The 24,760-nt window shown below is 34.1% G+C and overlaps 1 protein-coding gene across 1 annotated transcript in view; it reads right to left on the bottom strand.

Annotated features, from left to right (window-relative positions):
- Positions 1–24,508, bottom strand: part of LOC101890838 (uncharacterized) — a 39,709-nt gene extending 15,201 nt beyond the window's left edge. The window contains exons 1-3 of the mRNA XM_011294735.3: positions 24,028–24,508; positions 5,888–6,184; positions 5,394–5,766 (exon numbers count right to left, since the gene is read on the bottom strand). Coding sequence (XP_011293037.1) covers positions 5,394–5,766; positions 5,888–6,184; positions 24,028–24,033 — 676 coding nt within the window. The 5' untranslated portion in view covers positions 24,034–24,508. The remainder of the gene's footprint in view (positions 1–5,393; positions 5,767–5,887; positions 6,185–24,027) is intronic.
- Between the last annotated feature and the right edge of the window lie 252 nt (positions 24,509–24,760).

Genomic DNA, 24,760 nt, shown 5'->3' with positions numbered 1-24,760 from the left:
ACGATATTGTGGACCTATATAGACAATTTCCGGGGACAAAGTACTAACACGGAACTCCTTGTGTGCAATTTCAGACAAGTCCATTAGAAAAGGTGGCAAAATCATCAAAATACCGAATATCGGGGCTATACGATATCGTGGGCCTATATTAATAATTCTCATCCAGGGGATAAGGTACTCACAAAGAACTCTTTGTGTAGAATTTTAGACAATTCCATTGAAAAATGTGGCTAAAATCATCAAAATACCGAATGACGGGGGTGCCGTTATATGGGGACTATACGATATTGTGAACCGATATAGCCCATCTTCGATATAAGACAGATCTGTGCAAAATTTTAGCTTCCTATCTTAATTTGTTTTGACTGTAGCGTGATTACAACAGACGGACAGGGCTACATCGTCTTAGAATTTTACGCTGATCACGAATATATATACTATGTTGGGTCTAAAATGATTATTTAAATGAGTTACAAACGGAATGACGAACTTAATATACCCTCCATACTACATATGGTGGAGGGTATAAAAATATGCTGTAGTGTAATATTCTGAATGTCTCAATTTATATTATTATATTATTTAATTTTAAAATTTTGTTTCAAAATACAATGAATTAAAATTTTAAAGCAAACGAAAACGTGATAATGTTTTCCATTTGAATTCCCTGTTTCACCACACAACAGCTTTTGTTCACAACAAATTAAATTTTCCCACTCACATTTCAAATGAAATCGCTTAATCTTATTCGTTTCGTTTCAAGGGAAGTGTATTGAAAGGATGTGTATCATAGTGAACTCATTACATATTTTGTATGAAACACAAAATAACTTAACTAACATTACGTGATAAAATATTGTTAATGGAAAATTTTCATATATTCCATGAAAAGGGTATTATTCCTTAAATACTACTAAACTAAACAACAGAATACCAAATTCATTTTTTATATTTAGTTAAGAAAAATAGTATTTCCAGTAGCCACCATATTTGGACCCTATTACGTATTAGCAATCAAGAGTGGACAAAAAAAAAAAAAAAAAAAAAAAACACCGAACTATTGCAGCATGTTCCAAACTAGAAATTTAAATGTGTGTGCGTGTTTCTCCACAAAATGCTGTCATCGATTGGAAAGTTGTCATTGAAATCTAACGACACCAGCATGCTCGTACTTCTGTTAATGTGGTGGCTAGAGCACCAGTATAGCTCCACCAAACTCAGCACATCATTAGATGTGGTTTTGTTTAGGTCAATGTACATCACACTAAATAAGCAACAACAGCGTAGTACTCAGTGCGACCAACGGCATGGAGCTATGGAGCTTAGCATTCTCTTGACAAGTAAGGAAACAAGTGTGCTACGGACACTGCATGTTTGGTAAGACTTTAAGCCAACCGTCCAACCAAGGCAGCTGAAGTAGAAGAAATCCATAAAGTAGTTTATGAACAGCTTTGCTTGGCGGAACGCAACGTCTTAAGTGGTAAATAAATAAAATTTTATTCCTAACATGGGTCATTAAACGTTTTTCGGAATAACAAATTATTATATTGGGATGATGAAATGTTTTTTTGTCATGTGAGAAACAAAAATTTATTCCAATGTATCTTTCAAAACTTTGGCACTGGAATTATTGAAAGAAGCGTACTTTTTGTTGGGTGTATATAAATATCAGATGTCTGCATATCCTTAGAACTTCTCTTAATATCCTTAATTCTTGTAAGGAGATCGAATAGTATTCTAAAGGTAGTACTGTTTATGATATCAGAATATTATAAATTGAGTTTCAATTAAAAGGTTCTGACAAGTAGAGATAATTGCTAAACACCTAAATTTATACAATCAAAAAATTGTGTCTCAAATATTTGAGTAGGCTTCTTGTGGGTGTTGCTTCAGGTAGTAATTTTTAACGGATCATCCAATTTGAAATAAAGTTAGGAACATTTTTTTTAACTTGGATGAAACAACTGTGTCGTTAAACTATTAGGTGCAGGTCCTAAAATGTCGTGAAATTATCTGTTTTTACTGTAATACTTTTTGGTTTGTATGGATGGATGGCTTGAATGGTTTGAAAAATGTAGAGCACTTTGGTTTGACTTTGACACTTCTAACACGTCATTAGTCAGAATGTACCGAGAAACTATAAGATACAATATTTGAGGTAAAATTTCTATATATTGGAAGCTAACCATATTGTGGGTTCATAAGTCTGCGAAATTGTTTGCTTAATGTTTGTGTTGTTTGTAATGATGTATCTGGAAAAAATTTTAGATCGTTCCACGTTTTCTCATAGTATCCAATTACGGAACCTTAATTATTCTGTATTTTAATGGTATATTGCTGTTTTTTCAATGGAATTGTTTGACATTCGATATGTGGTCTCTTTACAGGAATTAATCCCTCTGAAAAATATTTTACAGCATCCACCATTATATGCAGGGTATTTTAAGATTGCCATTACTTTTGTAACTCATCGATGTAATCATTTTAGACCAAACAATGTAAATATATTCATGATCAGTTTTAAATTCTTATCCGATTTAGCCATGTCCGTCCGTCCATCTGTCAGGCTTGATAAAGTGCTGAAATTTAGTACACATGCATTTTGGGTCTGAACTTTTGGTCAAAAATTGAGCCCGGACACCACTCCTTTTTTACTTGTTTTTGATAGGAACATATTTTCGTGTAGCTTCTATAAAATGGTATACCCGATAATTCTAGCCCCTATTATTCCATATATGAAGTAGTTAAAGGGTAGTATTCTCTCTGGCTGAGATTTATACAGATGGGTCCACGTTCCGGCATAACCCACATATAATTGTGTATCGTATGTTTGGTGTTGTGATAATAGCAACATATTTGGTGGAATTGTTTGCAATGGATTCGTATTATTAGCTAAATATATACCGCTACTTCTTCATATTGGTATTTTAATGGCCTTTGCCCTTCTTTTCAAGAAATTTTCAACAAACAAATTATTTTGGAATAATGGGATATGTTTTCTTAATTTGGATTTATATCCATTAGGTTATCTTGTTTAAATTGTTATGCCAGAAACAATATATAACGATCGAATACGAAGGCTCGACAAAACGAATTTCTTTCCCTAATGGTAGAGGATATCAGATGTTTGTACCCGCCGAACGTAAATACTATTTACTTGTTCATTTTGAGCTCTCAGTGTATAGAAATTTGGAAATTGTTTCTGAAACCCTCAAAACACCGAATATCAGGAGGTACCATTATTGTGGCTATACAAATATTTTTTGAGAACATAACAGTTTATTCGTTGGTAAGTACATCCAATATAGTGAAATTACATGGAGCCGTTATGTGAAATAGCAACGACTGTGAAAAAAGGTTAAATCAGACAAGAAAGGTCGAAAGCTGGGCGATTATTTGCTACCCTTCACCAATATGCATATTTAGTACAGCTACCCGTAACAAAAACAGTTTATATTGGAATTTAATAGTAGTAGATCATACCAACAATTAAACTTTTTTGAATGCATAGTAGTTATAATTTGAAACCGAAAGAAACTAATATATGAGAATTATATTCCACTTCAAAAGGATTTTCACCGAATTTGACGGAGGCAATACCTTCCTCCGTTTTGAAGAAATTTGCAAAAGGTTCTGTCAAAAAATGCTACTCAAATTAAAACCGTTATATGGGGGCATTACGAAGACGTGGCGCACAAGTAATTGTAGTAATTTTTTTGTAGGCTGTAGTACCGATTAATGCGATTAATACCTTAAATACGAAGTTTGAATCAATTCCGGTGAATAATGTCGCGAATACCATCAGAATACCGAATAAAGGGAGGTACCCTTATATATGGGCTATATGAAGACTTGGATCTGCATATATCATTTTTCGTCATAGGTTGTATTACCCATTACAAAGTTTAAATGAGAAATTTAAAACAATTCCGATCAAAATACCGAATATCGTGAGGTATCGTTATATGTGGGCTTGCGAAGATGCGGACCTGCATATGAAATTTTTTGCCATAGGTTATAGTACCCATTACGAAGTTTAAATACATATGGGAGCTATATCCGAACAAGATTTCGATGTTTCGATTTTTTCACATTTCAATAGGGTTCGTCCTTGCGTTTGAAAATTGCCTGTGTAAAACGCTATCCAAATCGGATTATAAATGTGCATTTTTCTCACGAAAAACATGGACAGACAGACGGACGGACATGTAGAAATCGACTTAGAATGTGATTCTATGCAGGCCATTAAAATGAATGGGTATATCTCGCTACCCTCTTCATGTTATAAATAAATGCACAAAAACATAATAACATGGACAGACAGACGGACAGACATGTAGAAATCGACTTAGAATGTGATTCTATGCAGACCATTAAAATGAATGGGTATATCTCGCTACCTTCTCCATGTTATAAATACATGCACAAAAACATGATAACTGATCGGTGTGGTGTAGGTTTAAAAAAATCTCTGTACCTTTAATCGGGTGCAACTCTTACGTGGGTTCACTGCCAGCATCATAATAATGTCCATAAAAGGAAAATTTACAGTTAAAAATTTAATTTTCAATATCATAAATTGGATGGACTTTAAACACATTTTAATACAATTTCCGTATTTTTATCCAGTCAAAAAATGGATAAATCATTTATTATCTTAAGTTGTGTCAAAACATCGACAGACAGTTAAAAAATTACAATTTCATTCCGGTAATCGATTCTGATTATTCCACATTAGTCACATTTGCATGTATATTCGTCATATGTTCATCAAATTTATAAATGATGTGAGTTCTACACAGTTTCAAACTTTAACATAATTAGTTCTAGTTTATATTCTTTGCAATAATAAATAAAAGAAAATGGAAACCATTTAAAATCTTCATTATTAATTTGTTCTTGGCATATTGGCATGGAATTGGCTTTCACCCGAAAGTTGTTAGTCATATTGTTAATTTTTAAGAGAATGTATACGTTCAAAAAACTCTTTTGGAAATTGGAACGAAAATTATTTTAAAAACAACCACAAACCATATCTATTTTAAGAAAAAAATTCCTGTCTGCTCACATCAATCTTTTAATGAATATATTTGTATCTTTTCCAACACATCCATCATTTCATGTCGGAACATGGAATGACACATTACTGTACATGAGAGTGCTATATTTTCTTTCAAATGTCACATTTTTTGTTAAATTTAATTCCTTAAAGAAATTCCTCACAAATGATGTCAACTCTGCATGAGCAAACATTTTTCAATTATCCTCAAAAAATCTCAACTGCTGTGTAAATTCTTTGAAAATGCTAAATACCGTTCATTTCTAATTAGCGTTAAATTGATTTCTAATTACCTTCATTTTTCATTCGTAAATTATGCAAAACTTCTACTTACTCTCAGTGTGCACAACGTGACCGCCTCCAGATGGCTTGCCGCTACTACTGCTGCCACCGGACGAAGCACCAGATAGGGAGGCAAATTTAGCGAAGGCGCCGCCACCACCACCGTGGCTGCTGCCGCCATGGCCGCTGGGTATGGGGTGCAGTTTGGATTGGGCCGAATTAATAATGTACTTGCCGACATCGGTAACCTTGTCACCGGATGCTGCAACCAAATTGCCACTGGCACTCAGAGCATAACCACTGCCCTTAATCAGTTGACCCTTAAGAGCTGTCACACCGCCGGTAATCGCCTTCACCGCTTGGAAAATGGTGTTCAAGACTGTCTTTTTCAAAGACCATGGATCGAATTCAACATGACCATGTATCTGGCAATGGTAGAAAGAAAACCAAAAAAAGTGGAACAAAATGAATTAACATGTCATTCGTTGGTTCGTTCATACGTTTCACATTTACAAATGAAACCGAAAAAAAAAATAATAATCTTACATGATGTCCATCTCCATGGGGTTTGTATGCATAACCACCGCTACTGCTACCCCCCGAACTGCTGGATGCTATCGAGGCAGAAGCATGGCCCAGACCAGACAGCAAACCGGATTTTAAATGTAGCGCATAATCAGTGCTGCCCGAGCGTTTTTGCAGTTGTGAATCTTTGGCACTGGCAGCTTCATCGTTATCCACAATTCCAACGTCGTCCAGGGGCAGAGATTTTTCCTCGGCTGCAGGATATGTGTGTGTTAGCAGAGGCAACGTTAGTGTCAGCGCCAGTAACAGCTGTAAATACTGAAAAATACGAAAAAAAAGAAAGAAGCGGAGTTAAAAACATTGTTGCTATTGCAATGCTGAATTTTATTAACAAATTAAAGTGTCTCCGTCATCGTTATGTCATTAAATGTCTGTCGTTGTAAATGCATTGCGGTGGGTGAAGAGGTGGATGGAATGACATTTTTAACTGGTTCAGTCACGTAGAGAACATTATGAGCGAATTTCTGTTGAAATTCATTGAGAAAGGCTTTCAACAGTTAGCTAGTCATTAATTGTTGTCTGTGATGCGTTAAACCTGGGATGTATGCCAAGTGTTTGAGTTGAAGTGAAATTTAGATTTGCCAAATTTATGACATTAAAAAAAAACAAATATGAATTTTTCGGTGTTTTAAATTGACTTTGTGAAAGACATTATATAAATATTATTCCAAAAATAGGTCCCATTTCCTAGTAACGCTCTTTAACGGTCTTTTACAGCGCTGATTCTGTCGAAGGGGTTTCAAAAAAATAAATATATTGTCTTATCTCAACTTCTTCAAAAGTTTATAGCTTGAGAATAATGTGAATTAATTAATAATTATGTGAATTATTATTTTTAAATCTTTATCACTGAAGTGCGTAAGGAGAAAATTTAATGAACGTCTATCGTTGCCAATATTGTGCTTAATGATAAGATTCGATGCATTTTTTATTTTAGAAAAACGTTGTAAACATTTCCTAGACTGGTTCTGTTATATGAATGAGTTAGTGTCCCTTTTGTACTTCTCTCCTCACATGAATGGTATGAAAGTAAATTGTTAGGCGGGGACATGCAAAGTTGGAGGTGTTTAACGTGTGCATGTCAACAGTTGGTACGAGATTTGATATTGACCAGATTTGGATTTGAATCTCTCATGATTTCTGACATTCGTTCCTAGGTGATGACCAGAGATAATTAGTGCTGACAGACTATGTTGATAAATCCATATTTGGTACGGCGAATGAGGACGCCATTACCTGAATAAGAAAAGGAGCATGTTAATTGGACATTGCTCAATTATAACGCCAATATCAAACCATATCTTTAGTATACCCCCAGGCCTTGACCATTTCCGAAATACCACATTTCTCTTTGCGCGGAACCGTTCCCTCCCTCCATTCTATGAAGGATATATTCACTTCACATATCATTCCGCTTGTAACTCCTCGAAATAATCGTGTTAGACCCTAAAAAGCATATATATTCTGGATCAGCGTAACATTCTAAGTCGATTTAGCGATGCCCTTCTGTCTTTTTTAATCACATGTTGCATACATGTATATTTTGCCAGTAGGCAGGTTGAATGGGTTATGTTCGTCCGTGTTTTCGTAGACCCTCCATATAATGGTACCTCCCGATATTCGGTATTTTGATGATATAAGCGACATTATTCACCGGAATTATTACAATTTTCGAAGTTGAAGTTCGTAATAGGTTCTACAGCCTCTGACAAAAAATGCGTATGCAGGTTCACGTCTTCGTATAGCCCCCAAATATGTATAACTCCTAATATTCGGTATTTTGAAGATTTTTTCAAATTGTTTTCAAAAAAATCATGTATTTTGTAACTTGAAGAATCGTAGGTATTAATATTGAATATGACGGAACTTGAAAAACTTGTAGGGATATATTGATTTTTTAGTACCATCTATAACACCTCAAAACATCCAGAGTGGTATAATCACTATAGAGATCACATTATGTATGCAAAGCCAAGTTATCATAAGTTTCTTCCACTGCATGGTGGTGTTGTACATTTTGCTTCTTTACAAAAACTTAGCTTTCCTCTACAAAATAGTTTTCATTATATAAATGTAATAAATACTAAAAAAGGGGATATTAAAGGCTTTTAGTTATCTCAAATTAAACGTTCATTAAATTAAAATACTATTCCAAACACACAACCAATATCCGATTGCATTGTTTCCGCAAAATTCAATGAAAAAGATCTATCAAGTAATTAGTACTAGAAATATCTACATTGCACATAATGTTAAACATTGTATGTATAACAGATTGTATGTATAACATTGTATGTATAAATCATTATATCCGAAGTCCATATTCAAATACATTTTCATGCCTGACTCAATTTTAAACTCTTGCCAATGTAACCAAGAAGCACTTTTGCATTGGGTATACTTCTTGTTGCCAAATAGCGAAACACTCAACGACAAATATTAATTGTACGAATATATGTATGCCTGTAAAAACCGCATTTGTATGAGTGCCATTAAAATTATGACAAGTGTTTCGTTTGAATAGTATTAACGAGCGTTTTGTTACACAATTGAAAATTTTCATGCAAAGACTTAATAAATTGTCTATATCACCATTCCCCTTTCCTTTATTATTTGTAAATGATTGGCGGCCGTTTATTTTTTTGTCAGACGCAATCAGAAATGCGTCATAATTGTTGGTACTATATATAAATAGCACATATAGAAATGATGTAGAAATTTAAGAATCTTGGTAATTTTTCAATTTTCTGCAGAAAATACCAAAAAAAAAAAAAAACATGTAATATGCATTCAGCATCACTTGCATAAAAAATTTACCCAAGGGCTCTAATTTATATTAAATAATAATATAATTGGATATTTATCCAATATAAATAGGGCATATTTTGTATAAGATTTGTAAGATAAGGCATTTGTAAGACCTCGGAAAACTTTTTACATTAAAAGTCAACAGCTGGCGAGAAAAATATGGTCATCATATAACCAATATGGTCTTCATAAATGATAGGTATGACAAATCCTCCAAATTATGGTGGGAGTATAAACACAAATGCAATAGGATTGAAATCTTTCAAATTCTCACAAGTGCTACTTCAATCCTTTTGCTTTTGTATTTATACTCCCACAATAATACGGAGGTTTTAGTTTATTTATCATTCCGTATACAACATCTATATCTATAAAGGAGGGAAATGTTTTGTAAGTTTGTTTGTTTGTAATTAATGGATTCGAAAACCGCTGATAAGATTTTTCTGAAAATTTCCAAATATACTACAGCATCGTCTGAAAGTAACATTGACTATATAGATTCTGGAAATTACACTTGGAACTGGAGATATAGCATCAGAATCGGAGGTATCTCCAAAAATTTAGATTTTATATGCACATATCTATTACAGATACAGATACATTCCAATGAAATTTAAAATATATGACGGAATTTGGTACAAAAATAAATGGTAGCACTAAAGAGAACTTCACCACAATTTAAATGAGTCTAAGTCGGTAGCTACAAAAAGCCTTTTAACTTGAAAATATTGCAGTTTCCTCTTCGGTTGGAATTCCTTATGAAAGTCAATAAATCTCAAAGACAAACTCTTCGTGTATGCGGATTAAATCTACCATGTTCCTGCTTTTCTCATGCTCTTCTGTCCATGTATTTTTGAAAACAAAGTACAGGTCGCATATATTGCCCGATCCAGATGAAGTTTTCAACAAGTCATTTGGTTGACCCAAGGACGAACCTTATTGACTTTGGAGATAATCGGTCAAAATTTGGATGTAGTTCCCACATATATCTTCGTCCGGTTTGCTTTTTATTGTGCACCAAATGTGTAATATTAACCCAAATAGTATGGAATTTTGCATACACATCCAAATTAAGCCTAGTAATAAGTATGCCAAATTTGATTTAAATCGGTTCAGATATAGCTCCCATTTATATTGTCTACCTTATTTGATATTTTTGTAATCCGCAACCGTAATATGCACTCGGTAACAACGATATTTGGGAAAGTATATGAAATACAGAATATGAATACTTTTCCCAAATGTCATCGAGATCGGTTCATATTTGGATATAGCTCCCATATATATCTTCGTCCGATCTGCCTTTTGTTGTGCACCAATAGTGTAATATTAGTAAAATTGGGTGGAATTTGGCACTAACGACCAATTATATACAATGTGAGATGAAAAAACTGCAACCAACATCAGACTGCTGTCATTTTTAAGCCACTAGTCCGACAGCTGTTAAATTTATTCCAGTGAAAGCTCATTACATTGTGTACAAGGGTACCAAAGCATTTTGGTGAGAATTTTCCAGAAAAAAGTTATTCGTGATGGAATTCAAGCGTGATATTGTGATTCCTTTATATTTGGCTGGAAAACCACAAGTGGCTATCCTTAGAGCATGCCAGCATTTAAATGTGTCTCGTACCATCGCTCGTTACCGTGATACTCGTAGCGTAGCCTGACGTCAAGGAAGTGGACGTAAGAAAACAGCAACATGAGCAGAAATTGTTCGAAAAGTAAAGAATGGACTTGATCGAAACGTGTCGCAGTTGCCGGAAAATGGTTGGTGAGCTGAAGATATCGCTATATTCTATTCGGCAAATATTGAAAAATGAGCTCGAGGTAAAGCTCGAAAAGTGCAAGAACTTACACCGCAACAGAAAGAAAATAAACTCAAAAGAGTTAAAGAGTTGCTTCGCTTGACGGAAAGTGGTGAACTTGCGAATTTGGTTTTCTCCGATGAGAAAACATTCGTTGTCCAGCAGTTTGTAAACAATCAAAATGATCATGTTTATTTGCCAAAGAGGTCAGCTGAAAATGTGCACCTTCGGTTGGCCACCAGAACTCAAGCGCCGGCATTGTGATGGTGTGGGCCGCCTTAACAGCCGATGATCGCTCTCCGCTCGTATTAATCGACCGTGGCATCAAAATAAATGCCGAATATTATTGCAAAAAAATTCTGGAGGGTGTATTAAAGCCTTGGGCACGCAAACATTTTGGCCGCATACCTTGGACATTCCAACAGGATTTAGCACCATCGTACTCAGCACGCGCCACCCAAACATTGTTACAAAATGAGGTTCCTGATACCAATCCGTTGGACTATTTTGTCTCGAGTATTTTGGAAAGCAAGGTGGGCACTATAAAATACCTAAGTGCTGATGACCTCAAACAAGCGCTTCGCCAGGAATGCGCCGAAATACCTCTGTGCAACATTAGGGCAGATTTAGGTCTGAAAGAATTTTGGTTATATGTGTCACAGTTTTCACCGGAATTGTTTAGAATTTGGAATTAAGTGTTCGTAATGAGTGCTACTTCCTATGACAGAAAATTGCCTATACATACATTTCAACGGAGTTATCACAAACTTGGTATTTGCAGTTCGTAATAGGCACCACCATCCTTGGCAGATAATTGGCTGTATAGGTTTACGGTTTAGTGTAAACCCCATGTAGCTTTACCTCCAGATATTTTGATGATTTGTGTAACATTTTTCATCGGATTTGTTTCAGGTTTGGTATTTGGGTACTACCTCTTATTATAGAAAATTGCCTATACAGGTCCACATTTCCGTATAGCTCACATATATGTTACTATACCTCCTTATATTCCTAATTTTGGTGATTTTAGCTACAACAGAATTATCATAAACTTGGTGTTATAGACAGCTCCTTCTCTGGCAGATAATTGACTGTAAAAGTTCAGGTTTTCTTATACTCCCATTTAAACGTTAAATCTGATATTCGAAATTTTATAGCGGCATTTACAATGGATTTTTTTCATATTTTGCAAGTCCCTTGCGAATTGTAAATTGTATTAAAAGTTTGGCCCGGCCGAACGTAGCTACTTTTTTACTTGTTACTGCTTATTTTTGGATGGTCGGTATTTTGCACAATTAGCAATTGAGTCTGCTACAAAATGAAATTCCTGTTCCCATTACCTTAAATAGTTTTAACAATAAGTGTTACTGCCTCATTTTATATATGTTTAAGGTCACATTTGCAACCCGGGTAGCTACAATGTGAAATTTAGAATAAATGAGGCGCTCATATAATGTTTGCCACAGAGTTTGAAGATCTCAACAACATATTAAACTTTATGAGCAACAAATTATTATGATAATTGTCTAGGACAATACTTAAAGGTAACTGATTTCACAATAAGTAATATTTGCATATGGTGGAGAGTATAAAAAACCCCACAGACAAATTCAACATTATTAGAATTGTGTTGCCAAATTGCATTTAAATAAATACTTAATTTCTGACTTCCAGACTAATATATTATTATGCAGTTGTTTGGGCCAGAATTATGTATTTGTATATATTGTAAATAACCTTATTAAAATATGCTATTATAACATACTTTTATATGTATCTATTCACACATGGTCTCCATAGAGGTATGCTAAAATTTCATAACAATGAAAATGAATGAATTCACAAAAATATACACAAATTTACGGTTCGATGGTTCCATAGTTCAAGCGAAGCATTTAATTGAACATTTATCGCAGTAGATAATATTGAAATCAAAGTGGTTCGTTCGATTGTTATCTTCTCTTTCGTATGTTTCCATTGTTGCTGTATGTGTGTGTCCGTTTGGAAATGCATGCAAATATTTTTGGATTTTCCTTTCAATAGAATGACAATCAGGGTAATACCCTGAAAAATTCAAAACAATTTCCACGTTTCTCTTTGATGGGTGGTGCGGTCCGTTCGACATGCTACTGTGAAAATGGAAATTTACCATGTTATAATTAGTGTGTCAAAATCAAATCATTCGAAGCTAAAAATGGTCATATTTTATTTATGTAATAAATCCAAAATTGTGCGCCACTTTGTGTCAAAGACATATGAGAGTTCAAAAAGTTGGGTTCATATATTATTTATTTTTGATTGAATTATCATAATGGCTGGTCGGCAATGTTATAATGTGAAATAGGGCGAATCTGTAGTACACTTTACAATTTAGGACAGTTATTGAAAACTAAATGTTTATTTGGGATTGATGTTAAAGTTAAAATATAAATTAGAACACCGGTGTGAAAATATTAAAGATATTTACATGCATAGAGAAAGGAAATATTCAAAACATAAATATCTTTACAATTTTTAATAACATTATTTTGGTTTGAGGTCAAATGAAAGATGGGTGTTTTGTTTTTTATAATTTTGATTTTTATTTTCAATATTTCAGATATTGTCGACAGTCATCTTTTAGAAAATATTTTTTTTTTTTTGAGAAAAGCAACAGTCTTGTTTGACCTTCTATGAAAGTTTAGCGCCCTTACCTTATTTGACATTAAATGGGTAATGAATTCACAACACCTGGTTGTGTTTTTTTCTAACCACTGTTCTGTTTCGTCTTCTTCTATATATATTTTGGGCATCGGATTACTAAGCTTTTTTTAAATAATTGGTAGCTGTACATCAAAAACCTGTCCTAATGTAGGATACTGCTCTCTAAGAAATGTTTTTCCCCAAAGATTTGTGTCTAGCTAAACTAGTACAGGTAGGACTAACATAAGCCAAAAGACAATTAAATTCCATTTAATTATAAATTAACAAATGGAAATATTAAATAAACTTAAAGTATACATTGTAAATTACCCCAAAGGGATATTACACCAAGGGAATATTGTTCACTCAATGGCATATTAACATTTTCTCTTCTAATTGGAGCAAATATCTCCAAATCTCTTAAAGTCTTTCTTTACAGTATGGTGCTAAAAGAGGTTGAGTTTTACTTCCTTGTTTATACCGGACTACTATCAAACCTTTTTCTCTTAATACTGAAAAGGAGAGTAGATCAGGAAAAAATTGGTTTCGCCTGCATATATCTGCATTTCTGGTTCCTAGTCATGTTTCAAAACTTCTGTTAAACCTTTTAATTCTTCAAATGTAAAGGAAAATAATATGAGAGATATATCAAATATTGGTAGTTTTTTATAATATTTTGCAAGAAAAAAAGATTCCATATTTCATCAAAATCTGTTGAAACATTTCGTCAAAATTTTGAAATCGGGTGAACGGTTGTATGGGGCTATATCAAAAATATTTCCGATGTTGACAATTTAGGGCATATCTATTCGTTACCCTGTTAAATTTACACTTATGTTAAATTTCAGCAAAATAGGTTTCTGTGGAAGCTATATAAATTTGTGAACCCATGTACCTTTCACACGAGGTCACGAAACTTTAAAGTTTTTCAATCATTTTTTACTTTAAACAAAACCAAATCACAATTCAGTGCAAGAAATTCACAAACAATACGATGGCCTTAATGTACTTCGACTGTGAGTTAATATGCATGGAATCGCTTGCAAATATTGCAAAATATAGTCCCTTTTTATACCCTAAAACCCTATATGAGTTTGATTTGACCAAAAATTATGTAACACCTCGAAGTATTGGCCGTCCGTGTTAATTATTCATCTCGCTACAGGTCGCAATTTTGGCTTGATCTTCACGAAATTGTGAATGCGGATGGGGTTTGGGTTGGAATAAAACCCTATGGTTTCTGAAAATGGTCAATAAATATTCTGGGGTTGAAATGGACCAAAAACAAAAAAAAAAGCAATTATAGACCAATTGACACGGAATTTAGCTTGGAGCTAGATTTTAGGGCTGGGTAGAATCCTAAAATTTTGTTTGGTCATCGGACAATTTTTAGCAGATAAAATAGATCATCACTTTTATGTAATCGTCACTTCTGACCTTAACAGTGTGCTGATACCAAAAATATAGGATATAGATACAATCGATATGTACAAGAAATTCATGTTAGTTATTCTGCTTATAAGCCAAGAACCGCTGAACTGGTTTGGATAATTCTTACCAACTTGCCAGAAAAGAATAATATCTAAGAAAATCGCACAAATATATCCATATTAAGAAGTAAATATTTTTTTATAATTTTTTTTATAGCATTCGATTTTTTCATATTTGAATTAAAATTTTGATTTCTATATTTTGTAACAGTGTTTCACCCTACAACACTATACGTTAAGGGTATTATATCCAGGTCGCAGTTATCGTCCTATCTTCACGAAATTTTGCATGGAGTTAGGGTTAGGGTCAGAATAGAAGAATATAGTTTTGAAGATGTATATATAGGGATTTGTATGGACAAAAAAACTAAAATTTTCCGCCTGAGGAGATTTTCCAATATTTGTAGTAGTAGTTGTGGGGTATCACACTATATTGTAGTGTTGTGGGGTATCGCACTTTAGAATGGGTGTTTCGTACTTTGAGAAAATACGTAACGAAACTATTGTAAACGTTTCATATAGTTTATTTTCGTTGTTTGCTAGGATATTAAGAACAGCAAATGTCACCTTACAGTATATTTTAGTAAAAAAATGTAAATTTCTTCAAATTGCAAAATATATGGATTTTATTATTATTATTACAATATTAATGTAATAATGTAGATCTCTTAAATCTGGCACAGTAGTTGGGATTGTGTCTCGGATGTGTCACAATTGGACATTTCGGGTTCAAATAAGGTAGAATTTTTCCTTACAAAAATGTCTATATAGGTCATGCATTTACTTATAATCAGGCTACGGATCGCAATTATGGAATTTTACATGGAGGTGGGGTTATGGTCAGAAAAGAAGCCTATTGCTCTTGGAGATGATCGCATAATATTTTGCGGTTGAAATGGACCAATAACTGAAAAATTTCCTGATTTTTCAGTTGCTCTACAGGTCGCATTTACAGGCCAATCGAAGCGGAAGTTAGCATGGGGTTAGAACCTAGAGCTGGGCTTAAGCTTTCCAATTTTGATGGTCTTCGGGTAATATTTAGTGGGTGAAATAGACCATAACATTTGTGTTAAATAAAAGTCGAATTTTCCATTAAACCGCGAATATTTTTAATCGCGGCGAAATCACAAATAGCCGAACAGGTCAATTCTGACCGTTACGTAGATGCCGATAGTAAATATATCGGATATATAATGTTAAAAGTTAGCTAGAATGCTTATATCTCAGAATGGCTGAACGGATTTTGACAAATTTTCTCAATTTAGAATGCCCTCTTGGCATAAAAGTATAGAATCTAAAAATATCGCATAAAAAGAAGCCAACAATGATGTTCATATAGATTTTGTAGTATTTTGTGTGTGTTATTTTATTTTTTTTTTCATATTATTTATCGCATGCGATTTTTTTAGTTTGACTCATAAAATTGAAATGTATATTTTGTAATTTTTGGGACATCGAGTAGAGTGCGCTACTACCTTTGTGTGAAAAAATACCAACATTTCCATTCTACCGAAACGAAAAACATGGGAAATCTAAAATACTAAAATGGCAAACTTCTGGCTTTTTCATGCTGATTTCGTTAACGAATGTAGCCAAATATCGTAGACAAGCAAATAATATAGATGAGTATAAATTTAGGGATACAGAGGGGCCTCTTACAAAATATTTAGGGGTTCAAATGAGCCAAAAACAGAAAAAATTTCCTGATCACACAGTTGAAACCAATCAACACGGAATTTTGCATGAGAAGAGAGTTAAGGGCAGGGAAGGAGTCTAGCATTTTGGATGACCATTGGATTATATTTAGCTATAACTAACAGCATGACGGAGTGCGTAAATATTGGACAAATCTCCATGGTCAAAAAGCGAAATCTTCCAAAATGGATTTGGACATAAGGAGATTTTTAACATATTGTTGTGTTGTTGAGCGGCCCCGCACATCTGTAGCATTTGCTTACTTGTTTTGGTATGAATTCTCAACCTTAAACACTTGGTGTAGGGTGTATGTGTGTTGTCATTCAAATTATTTGGTCACTTCCTCTCGTTCATTTGTTATGACACGCGATTATGTCAACTTAGCATTTCACAGGTCAACGGCAAATGACAAAAATGTTATGACTTACAAATGACCCGGTCATTGGTTTAGTCTATATTTTATTTTTGTGAGTTTTATCTCCTCCTCTCTTTCTCATCTCCAATCTTCACCAACTACTGCATAAATTTAAATTAAGCAACCAAAATGTGTCAGCTTGTTGCCTATACAAGAACCCGTTGTCAACGGAAATGTACAAACTCTTATGGGTACCCATTTAAGATACTAACCTAACACAACATTAATTTGACATCGTGAGAATTGGCCGCTGGCTAGATATATTCAGTCGGTTTAATGATAAAAAAATAATTTCTAGCAACTTGAGTAGGTGCTGTCTTTAAAGTAGGTGGAGCTAAAATCATCGCTTCAGCCGGAATGTGTGAATAAAGACGTCATCTGTTAATTTAATCGAATTGGCTTTTTTACATCTTTCGTCCATTGTTTTGTGAACGCTTTCTCTTGTTAAGGGAGTGGTTGGTGGTGGTGTACCCGGTTGGTTGTCTTGTTATTTACATACTCGTACAAACATATTTTGTTTATTATTTTGTCATATGGTTATGCTATGGTTTTTTGCACTTCAACTAAAACCTCACGAACAGTTAATGGATGGATTTGAGTTTTCTCCTCGTTCGCATATACGAAAGCGAACAGTTTGTTTTGATATTTCCTACTATGCAATTTGGTGTATCCGCTGAGCGAAATAATTATTTAATATTAATTAATGTTTGATTTTAATTGCTCGTCCAGGTGATTGTTGTGGGATATGTGTATATGTCGCATTTACAATAGCCGGATATTTTCTGATGTTGACATATCTGCTACAAATGTGGGAACTTTTTCCATTTAATATACAGCGTTTACCTCTCTACTTTACTGCCTGGCCACAAAGGTACTCATTTAAAACAGTAATCGGAAACATTGCCTTTCTTACAATTTCTAGTAGTTCTTGCGAATTTTTAAAAAATTACTTCTTACTCTAAGAAATATGAATAAGTTACAAGTGAATATATATTTTGATACGTCTATGGTAGCGAGGCCTCAGCCTTATTAAAGTCAGTAGCTGTTATGGTTATAAACGATATTTTTTGAATGTTTTTCGACGAAAACGTTTCAGAACATTTGGAGTCAATAAGTCCTTTTGTGATACCTTGCAAAACTAAAAATTCCTATTAACTTTATTTTGGCTTAAGGTCAATTGAAAAACATCAGTGTTTTCTTTTTATAATTTTGATTTTTATTTTCCGATATTTCGACTGTCTTCGACAGTCATCTTCAGGGAAAAATATTTTTATTGAGAAAAGCAACAGTCTTGTTGTTTCTATGCTAAACTACTAAAAATTGTTATAGAACTTATAATTTTTTGAATTTTACGCCAGAAATGAATGAATAATCTGTGGCCATTTTACGCACCAATATTAAAGTATTTAACAAGTAAAAAAGCAGTTCGTTCGGCCGGCCGAACTTTGAATACCCTCCACCATTTGGTGTCAATTTGGAAATTTTCAAAAAGACAACGACCACTATAAAGTCTGTTAAAATCTTAAAAATATAGAGTATAGCCATTAGAATATTCAAATACTAAAATTGAAAAAAAAAAATCCGGTGAATAATGTAGCTAAAATCATCAAAATACCGAATATAGGGAGGTACTAATATACGGAGCCTATACGAAGACCAGGACCTGCACAGCCAATTTTTAGTCATAGACTGCAGTTCCCATTACGAACTCTAAATTCGAAATTTGAAACAACTCTGGTGAATAACGTCGCTGAAATCATCAAGTTCCGGATATTGCGAGGTACCGTTATATGGAGGCTATACAAAGACGTGGGCCTGTATACGCAATTTTTTGTCATAGGCTGTAGTCCCCAGATGTTGTATATGGGCTATACGATATCGTGGACCTAGATAGACATTTCTCTTCCAGGGTGAGGTGAGTGAGGTATCGTTATATGGGGGATATACGATATTGTGGACCTATATAGACAATAATCTCCTAGGGGGTATGCTCAGAAACAACTCCTTGTGCGTTGGAAAATGTGGTTAAAGTCATCAAAATACCGAATATAGGGGGTACCGTTGCATGGAGGCTATACGATATAGAGGACCGGTATAACCCATCTTCGAACTTGACCTGCCTATCCTATCATTATTCGTTTTGACTCTAGCATGGTTACAACAGACGGACGGACAGGGCTAAGAATATATATACTTTGTTAGGTCTAGAATTATTATTTCGATGAGTTACAAACAGAATGATAGATGTTCTTATTCAAAACTTTGTGGCCAATTCACACATCAATATTAAAGTACGTTCTTATGAAAATGGGGTTCGCAATTTAAAACTTCAAAACAAAAGATGACTTTTTGTCCTGCTTTCAGAAGATCGCATTATATGCATATTTTGGCCGAAATGTATGTCAAGACTAAAAATATTGGATGTGGAAAATTCGAAATTATTTCGTGATTTTGCAGTTCACAGAAATATACCAAACAACGGACATTTTTACAAGAGGTTGGAGTTCACGGGTAGAAGCCGGTAGAAGAATTTTAAAGTACTTGATATCTAAGATTATGTCAGAAAATGTCAAAATCTGTAAATTGGATAGAGATAAAATATGTAAGCTATATCTTAATCTAATCTAAAGAATACCGATTAACGGGAGAAACTGATAAATTGGGGTTATAGAAACACATGCACCCATGGTTCAATAAGGAGGTAGAACTACAGAAATACAGCCCTGAGGCTGTTGTTTTGTTTTTGTTGTTTTCATTTATTAATATTTTTATTTATTTAATATTTTTCCTCATTTTTTAAATCAGTTAAGCAGCGCGAAAAATTAATGAAATGCCTGCATTTTCTTTCAAAACATGATATTTCAATTATATGGAAAAACTGGCGAGTTGCTTCAATGCGCGTCCCGCAATGTACTCGTCTTCCAATCATTAATTTTGAAAATATTTTGTTTTTATTTTTCAAAGTAATAAATACATACAAAATAAGAAGTCTGACACACTTAGAAAAAAATTGTAATCAGCTGGTAGCTCTACCCTACCTTATGATTGTTCCATGCATGTATCAACATAGACAATGTTCTGTCACGAAAATTACATTTTAGACTATTTATTTGGAGATTGCGGCTCAAATCATCAAAAATCCGAATATGTACCGTTATAGGTGGCTGCATGAATTCGTTCGAAAGATAGCGTCATTATAACATGTGACAAATGAACATCGCTATAACGACTTATGACTGTTTAATAACAAACCAAATGAGAAATTTTATATACCCTTTATCGTACGGCGGAGGACATAAAAGTAATGGTGAGTTCTGTACAACAACACTGAGGAACCGAAACGGAAATTAAAGTTGAGTTAATTAGAAATAATGGCCAAAGCCTTTAAACTACTGAAAAACAGTAGTGATAGCTACACCAAAAGAGTGGATCGATGTAGCCCGTAACATCTTGCAAATGCTACAAACATCTATGCTAAATTCCATTCGTTTGCTTTGAAAATTGTAACCTCTTTCATTATTTAAGTTTCGACAAACTTAAACTTAATACAGCAAAAGTATTGATTACAAATCGGATTACTAACCCATTATCTAAATAATGGCACACCACTCAAAATAAGTTGTTTTTCCTAGCCACAAAAAAAATCGACAAATAAGTAGTTTTTTTGTAGTAGGGTAAGATGAAAAAACTGCAACCAACTTCACACTGCTGTCATTTCCAAGCCACTCGACCGACAGCTGTTAAAATTATTCCAGTGACAGTTCATTATATTGTTTCGCAATGGCCGAAAAATTGCTCGTGAGCTGAACATATCGCAATATTCCATTCGGCTAATATTAAAAAATGAGCTCGGGGTAAAAACAAAAAGTGCAAGAACTTACACCGCCACAGAAAGAAAATAGACTCAAAAGAGCTAAAGAGTTACTTCGAATGTTTTCTCCGATGAGAAAACCAATAAAATGATCCTTTTTACTTGCCAAAGAAGTCAGCTGAAAATGTGCACCTTCGGTTGGCCACCAGAACTCATGCGCCGGCCATGGTGATGGTCGCTCTCCGCTCCTATTAATCGACCGTGGCATCAGAATAAATTTCGAATATTATCGCGAAAATAGTCTGTAGGGTGTATTAAAGCCTTGGACACACAAACATTTTGGCCGCAGACCTCGGACATTCCAATAGGACTCAGCACCATCGCCTCCAGCACACGCCACCCAAGAATGGTTACAAAATGAGGTTCCTCGCTTCATTCCCAGCGCAGAATGGCCACCAAAATCTCTGGATACCAATCCGTTGGACTATTGTGTCTGGAGTATTTTGGAAAGCCAGGTTGGCACTATAAAATACCAAAGGGCCAACATATCGCAGAGAAACATTCGGGTAGCGTGTGACGGCTTCATTGTCAGTTTGAAGGCCACAATTCGTGCCAAACGTGACCAATCCAAACAAATCTAAACTTATTCTAAAATTGGATGCTGTTTCCGAAAAAAAATATAAAAATTATGGCGTTTGACTTCGTTGCAGTTTTTTTTATCTCACCCTGTACTTATTTTGAGGTCCATTTGGGCCATAGAATTATTATTATTCTAATTAACATATTTGTTGGAAAGCTACTCTCAGTGTTAATAAATGTTGCAATTATGTTGTGTCCCACAAAAAATATTTTTTTTATACCTTCCACCATGGTATGGAGGGTATATTAAGTTTGTCATTCCGTTTGTAACATCTCGAAATACACATTTTAGACCCCACAATGTATATATATTCTTGATCAGCATAAAATTCTATGTCGATTAAGCTATATCCGACCGTCCGTCAGTCTGTGGAAATCACTCTCGCTTCCGAACGAATTGAAGTAGATTCATAAATGTATGTTATGTCTGCAGGACTTTTGGCACTGAAAATGGGCCATGTAGGTCCACGTTTAGGTATTGTCCCCTTCCGATATTCGGTATTTTGATGATTTTAGCGGCATTTTTCACCGGAATAGTTTCAAGTTTGGTATTTGAAGTTCGTAATAGATACTACAGCCTAAGACAGAAAATTGTCTGTGCAGGTCCACGCCTTCGTATAGCCCCCATATAACGTTTGATGATTTTAGCGAATTTATTCACCGGAATTGGTTCAAATTTGGTATTTAAAGTTCGTAATTGATACTACAGCCTAAGACAGAAAATTGTCTGTTTAGGTCCACCTCTTCCGGTACCTCCCGTCTTTGTATAGCCCCCATATAACGGTACCTCCCGATATTCGGTATTTTGATTTTATCAACATTTTTATTATTTATGATTAAGATTTATTTTTAAGATTTTAACAGAAGTTTTAACGGATTTTATTGTTTTTGAAAATTGCCAAATTCGTTCCAAATGGTGGAGGGCCGAACGTACAGCTTTTTTCTTGTTTTGTAATGTGCACGCTCAAAATCTACTTTAATTGAACTAAGAAATTTCATGCGAAATACCATTATTAAAGCTATGGAAGTTGCAACATACGCCATTTAAACCAACTATATCCTGTCCTATACTCTCCATTATTCAGTATGCGTAAAAAAATGGGTAGTCAATACTTAGTTGAGTCCGATATATCTGTCTAATTGGGCAAATATTGATTGATTTTGCACCAGACGGACGTTCACTTCAAATTCGGAGCCAGAGACATTATTTCTCTGTGTTACGAATTGTTGGGTTAAAACGTACTTAATTAGCTGTTTAGTTGATGGGTAATTTATGCAGGATCATTTATAAGTTGAAATTTGATGATATTTTTCAGTTTTTAAATAATGTGACATCCTGAGTATTTTGTGAAGGTAATAAGAATTCATAATAAATTGTCATTCGACATTTGCTCGATCATGTAATAATACCAAATTGTAGCAATATAGCAAAAGTTTTAATAGAAATACGTTCGATCCATTCGAAACATTTTCCATTTTTGAGATATATTTTATTTTATTTTTAGGTTTTATATTTCAAATTCAAAACTTTTATAATACTGAAATTAATATAATTAAGATACACCTTTTTTACATTTTATTGATGTCATATATCGAATGGAAGCTATAAAGACGAACTAGTTTTAAGGCGGGAAATCAAAAACAATACAGCTGATGATTTCAATCAATGATCATAATCTGAATCATCTGTTGTTAGTAACGGATTTGGAATCACTTTTGGGTATTTCATTCAATATTGCAACATTAAAACCGGTGTTTATTTAATTTTTTATTTGCACACTATGCGTCTGACGCTTTGTTGGTCTTCTTTTGTTGAAATATTTCGGAAGTTTTTGTTTGTTTTTTTTTTTTATTTTGCATAAATTTTTAGTCATGAAATTCGATTGCATTGGCTTATCGGAGGGTCTCTTCTCCATCGGCTAACAACTGAGCTGGAATTGGTAGCATTACATAATTTCTAAACCACTCACGTCCATTTGAACTACACATTCACGTTGATATTTGTTGTTGTTGAGTGGCCGAATGAAACGGAAAGTGGTAGACAGAAGACAAAACAGAGAGCAAACCCCAATACCATTGCGTTCACTTCATGATAATAACGATGATGATGGTGAATGCAACAAAACGGGTTGATGTACCTGACCAAAACTCGTCCATTATAAAATCCATATTTAATGGAGTTGCAATTTCTTGTTTTTTTTTTGTTTCTTTCATTTTTGCCACCGAAGAGGAAGAGGAGAAAGAGGCAAAAGGAAATGGAAAACCTCAACAACATAATAATGCACTTGAACTTGTTTTTCAGCCATGAAATGAATGTTGGCAAAATGTTGAATGGAAACAGAAAATCAATGATTATTTTCAATTTTCGCTTAAGTCAATAACAAAAGTTTTAAGTTTTGTGGTCTCTCTTTCTGGATTTTTATTTCATTTCTTTTTCTTCTATGAATTTGATTTTTTGTCACTTTTCTTCATCAAGTTGGCAGCATAAACAGTTTGTTTAGTTTTTAGTTAAAGTAAATAAAAACATTCGTGACATACGCACAATGTCATTGTCGTGTTATTTATTTAAAACATCATTATCACCATTTCACTTTCACTGATTTTTCTTGGTATCCATGATCAGACATTGGGAATAGGGATTGTTTAAACAATTATTTTGCACCTTGGTATTTCCTTGGTCTTTATCAATTGGTTTTTTATTTATTTCTCGGATTTTCTGTCCGTTTCTTTTGCAGTATCCTGTTCCAAATACTCACCTTCATTGTGTTTGCTCTGTGTTGTGGCTTGATTTTTGGTTAAATTTATATTTGCTTTATTTTTTAATTTTTCTCTGTTGCGCTTCTTTTTGTAATTTCCGTTTAACTATCGACAATTATTCGTTTCTTTTGTTCGACGTCTACGCGCTTACCAACACGTCCGTTACGTTTGACGTTGTCGTTACGACTTTTACCGTTTCAAACCGGCGGCATATGATCGCAACAATGATTGGGCTTAAATTATGTTTTTGGTATTTCACTTTGCTCAACCTATCCCAAGCTTTTTCGAGTGAGTCTTTTTCTGTGTGTTTTCTTTTCACTTTCTTTACAACACTTTTGGAATGAGGGGAGCCAACACTCAAAATCTCTTAATATTGAGACTTTAATATTTTAGTTTCGTTTTCTGTCTTTTTAAATTGAGTTCATACTCAATTGAGTCGTTTTAAAGATGTTGTTGATCGTTTAATGTCTAAAAAGCATTTGAACGATTTTCCACCAAAATCAGCGTCTTTTAAAGAAAATCTGTTTACCGTGCCACCACAAAGCGAAAAATGTTTGAAAATTTAGACTCACACACATGTACAAACTGAAAATCGAACAAACACACGTTAATGAGTGTGTTTATGGCACGCGTCTAAATTTAGTGTGTGGCGCATATTCACAGGCGGATTTGTAATTAAAGTGAGTAGATTAACAGAAAATACTGAGGCCCCTTTAATGTTGAATATTAGGT

The sequence above is a fragment of the Musca domestica genome, unplaced genomic scaffold (assembly GCF_030504385.1).
Source record: "Musca domestica strain aabys unplaced genomic scaffold, Musca_domestica.polishedcontigs.V.1.1 4, whole genome shotgun sequence".
Classification (NCBI taxonomy): domain Eukaryota; kingdom Metazoa; phylum Arthropoda; class Insecta; order Diptera; family Muscidae; genus Musca; species Musca domestica.
The sequence above is the reverse complement of the archived record's forward strand: the minus strand, read 5'-3'. Positions and strand labels throughout refer to the sequence as shown.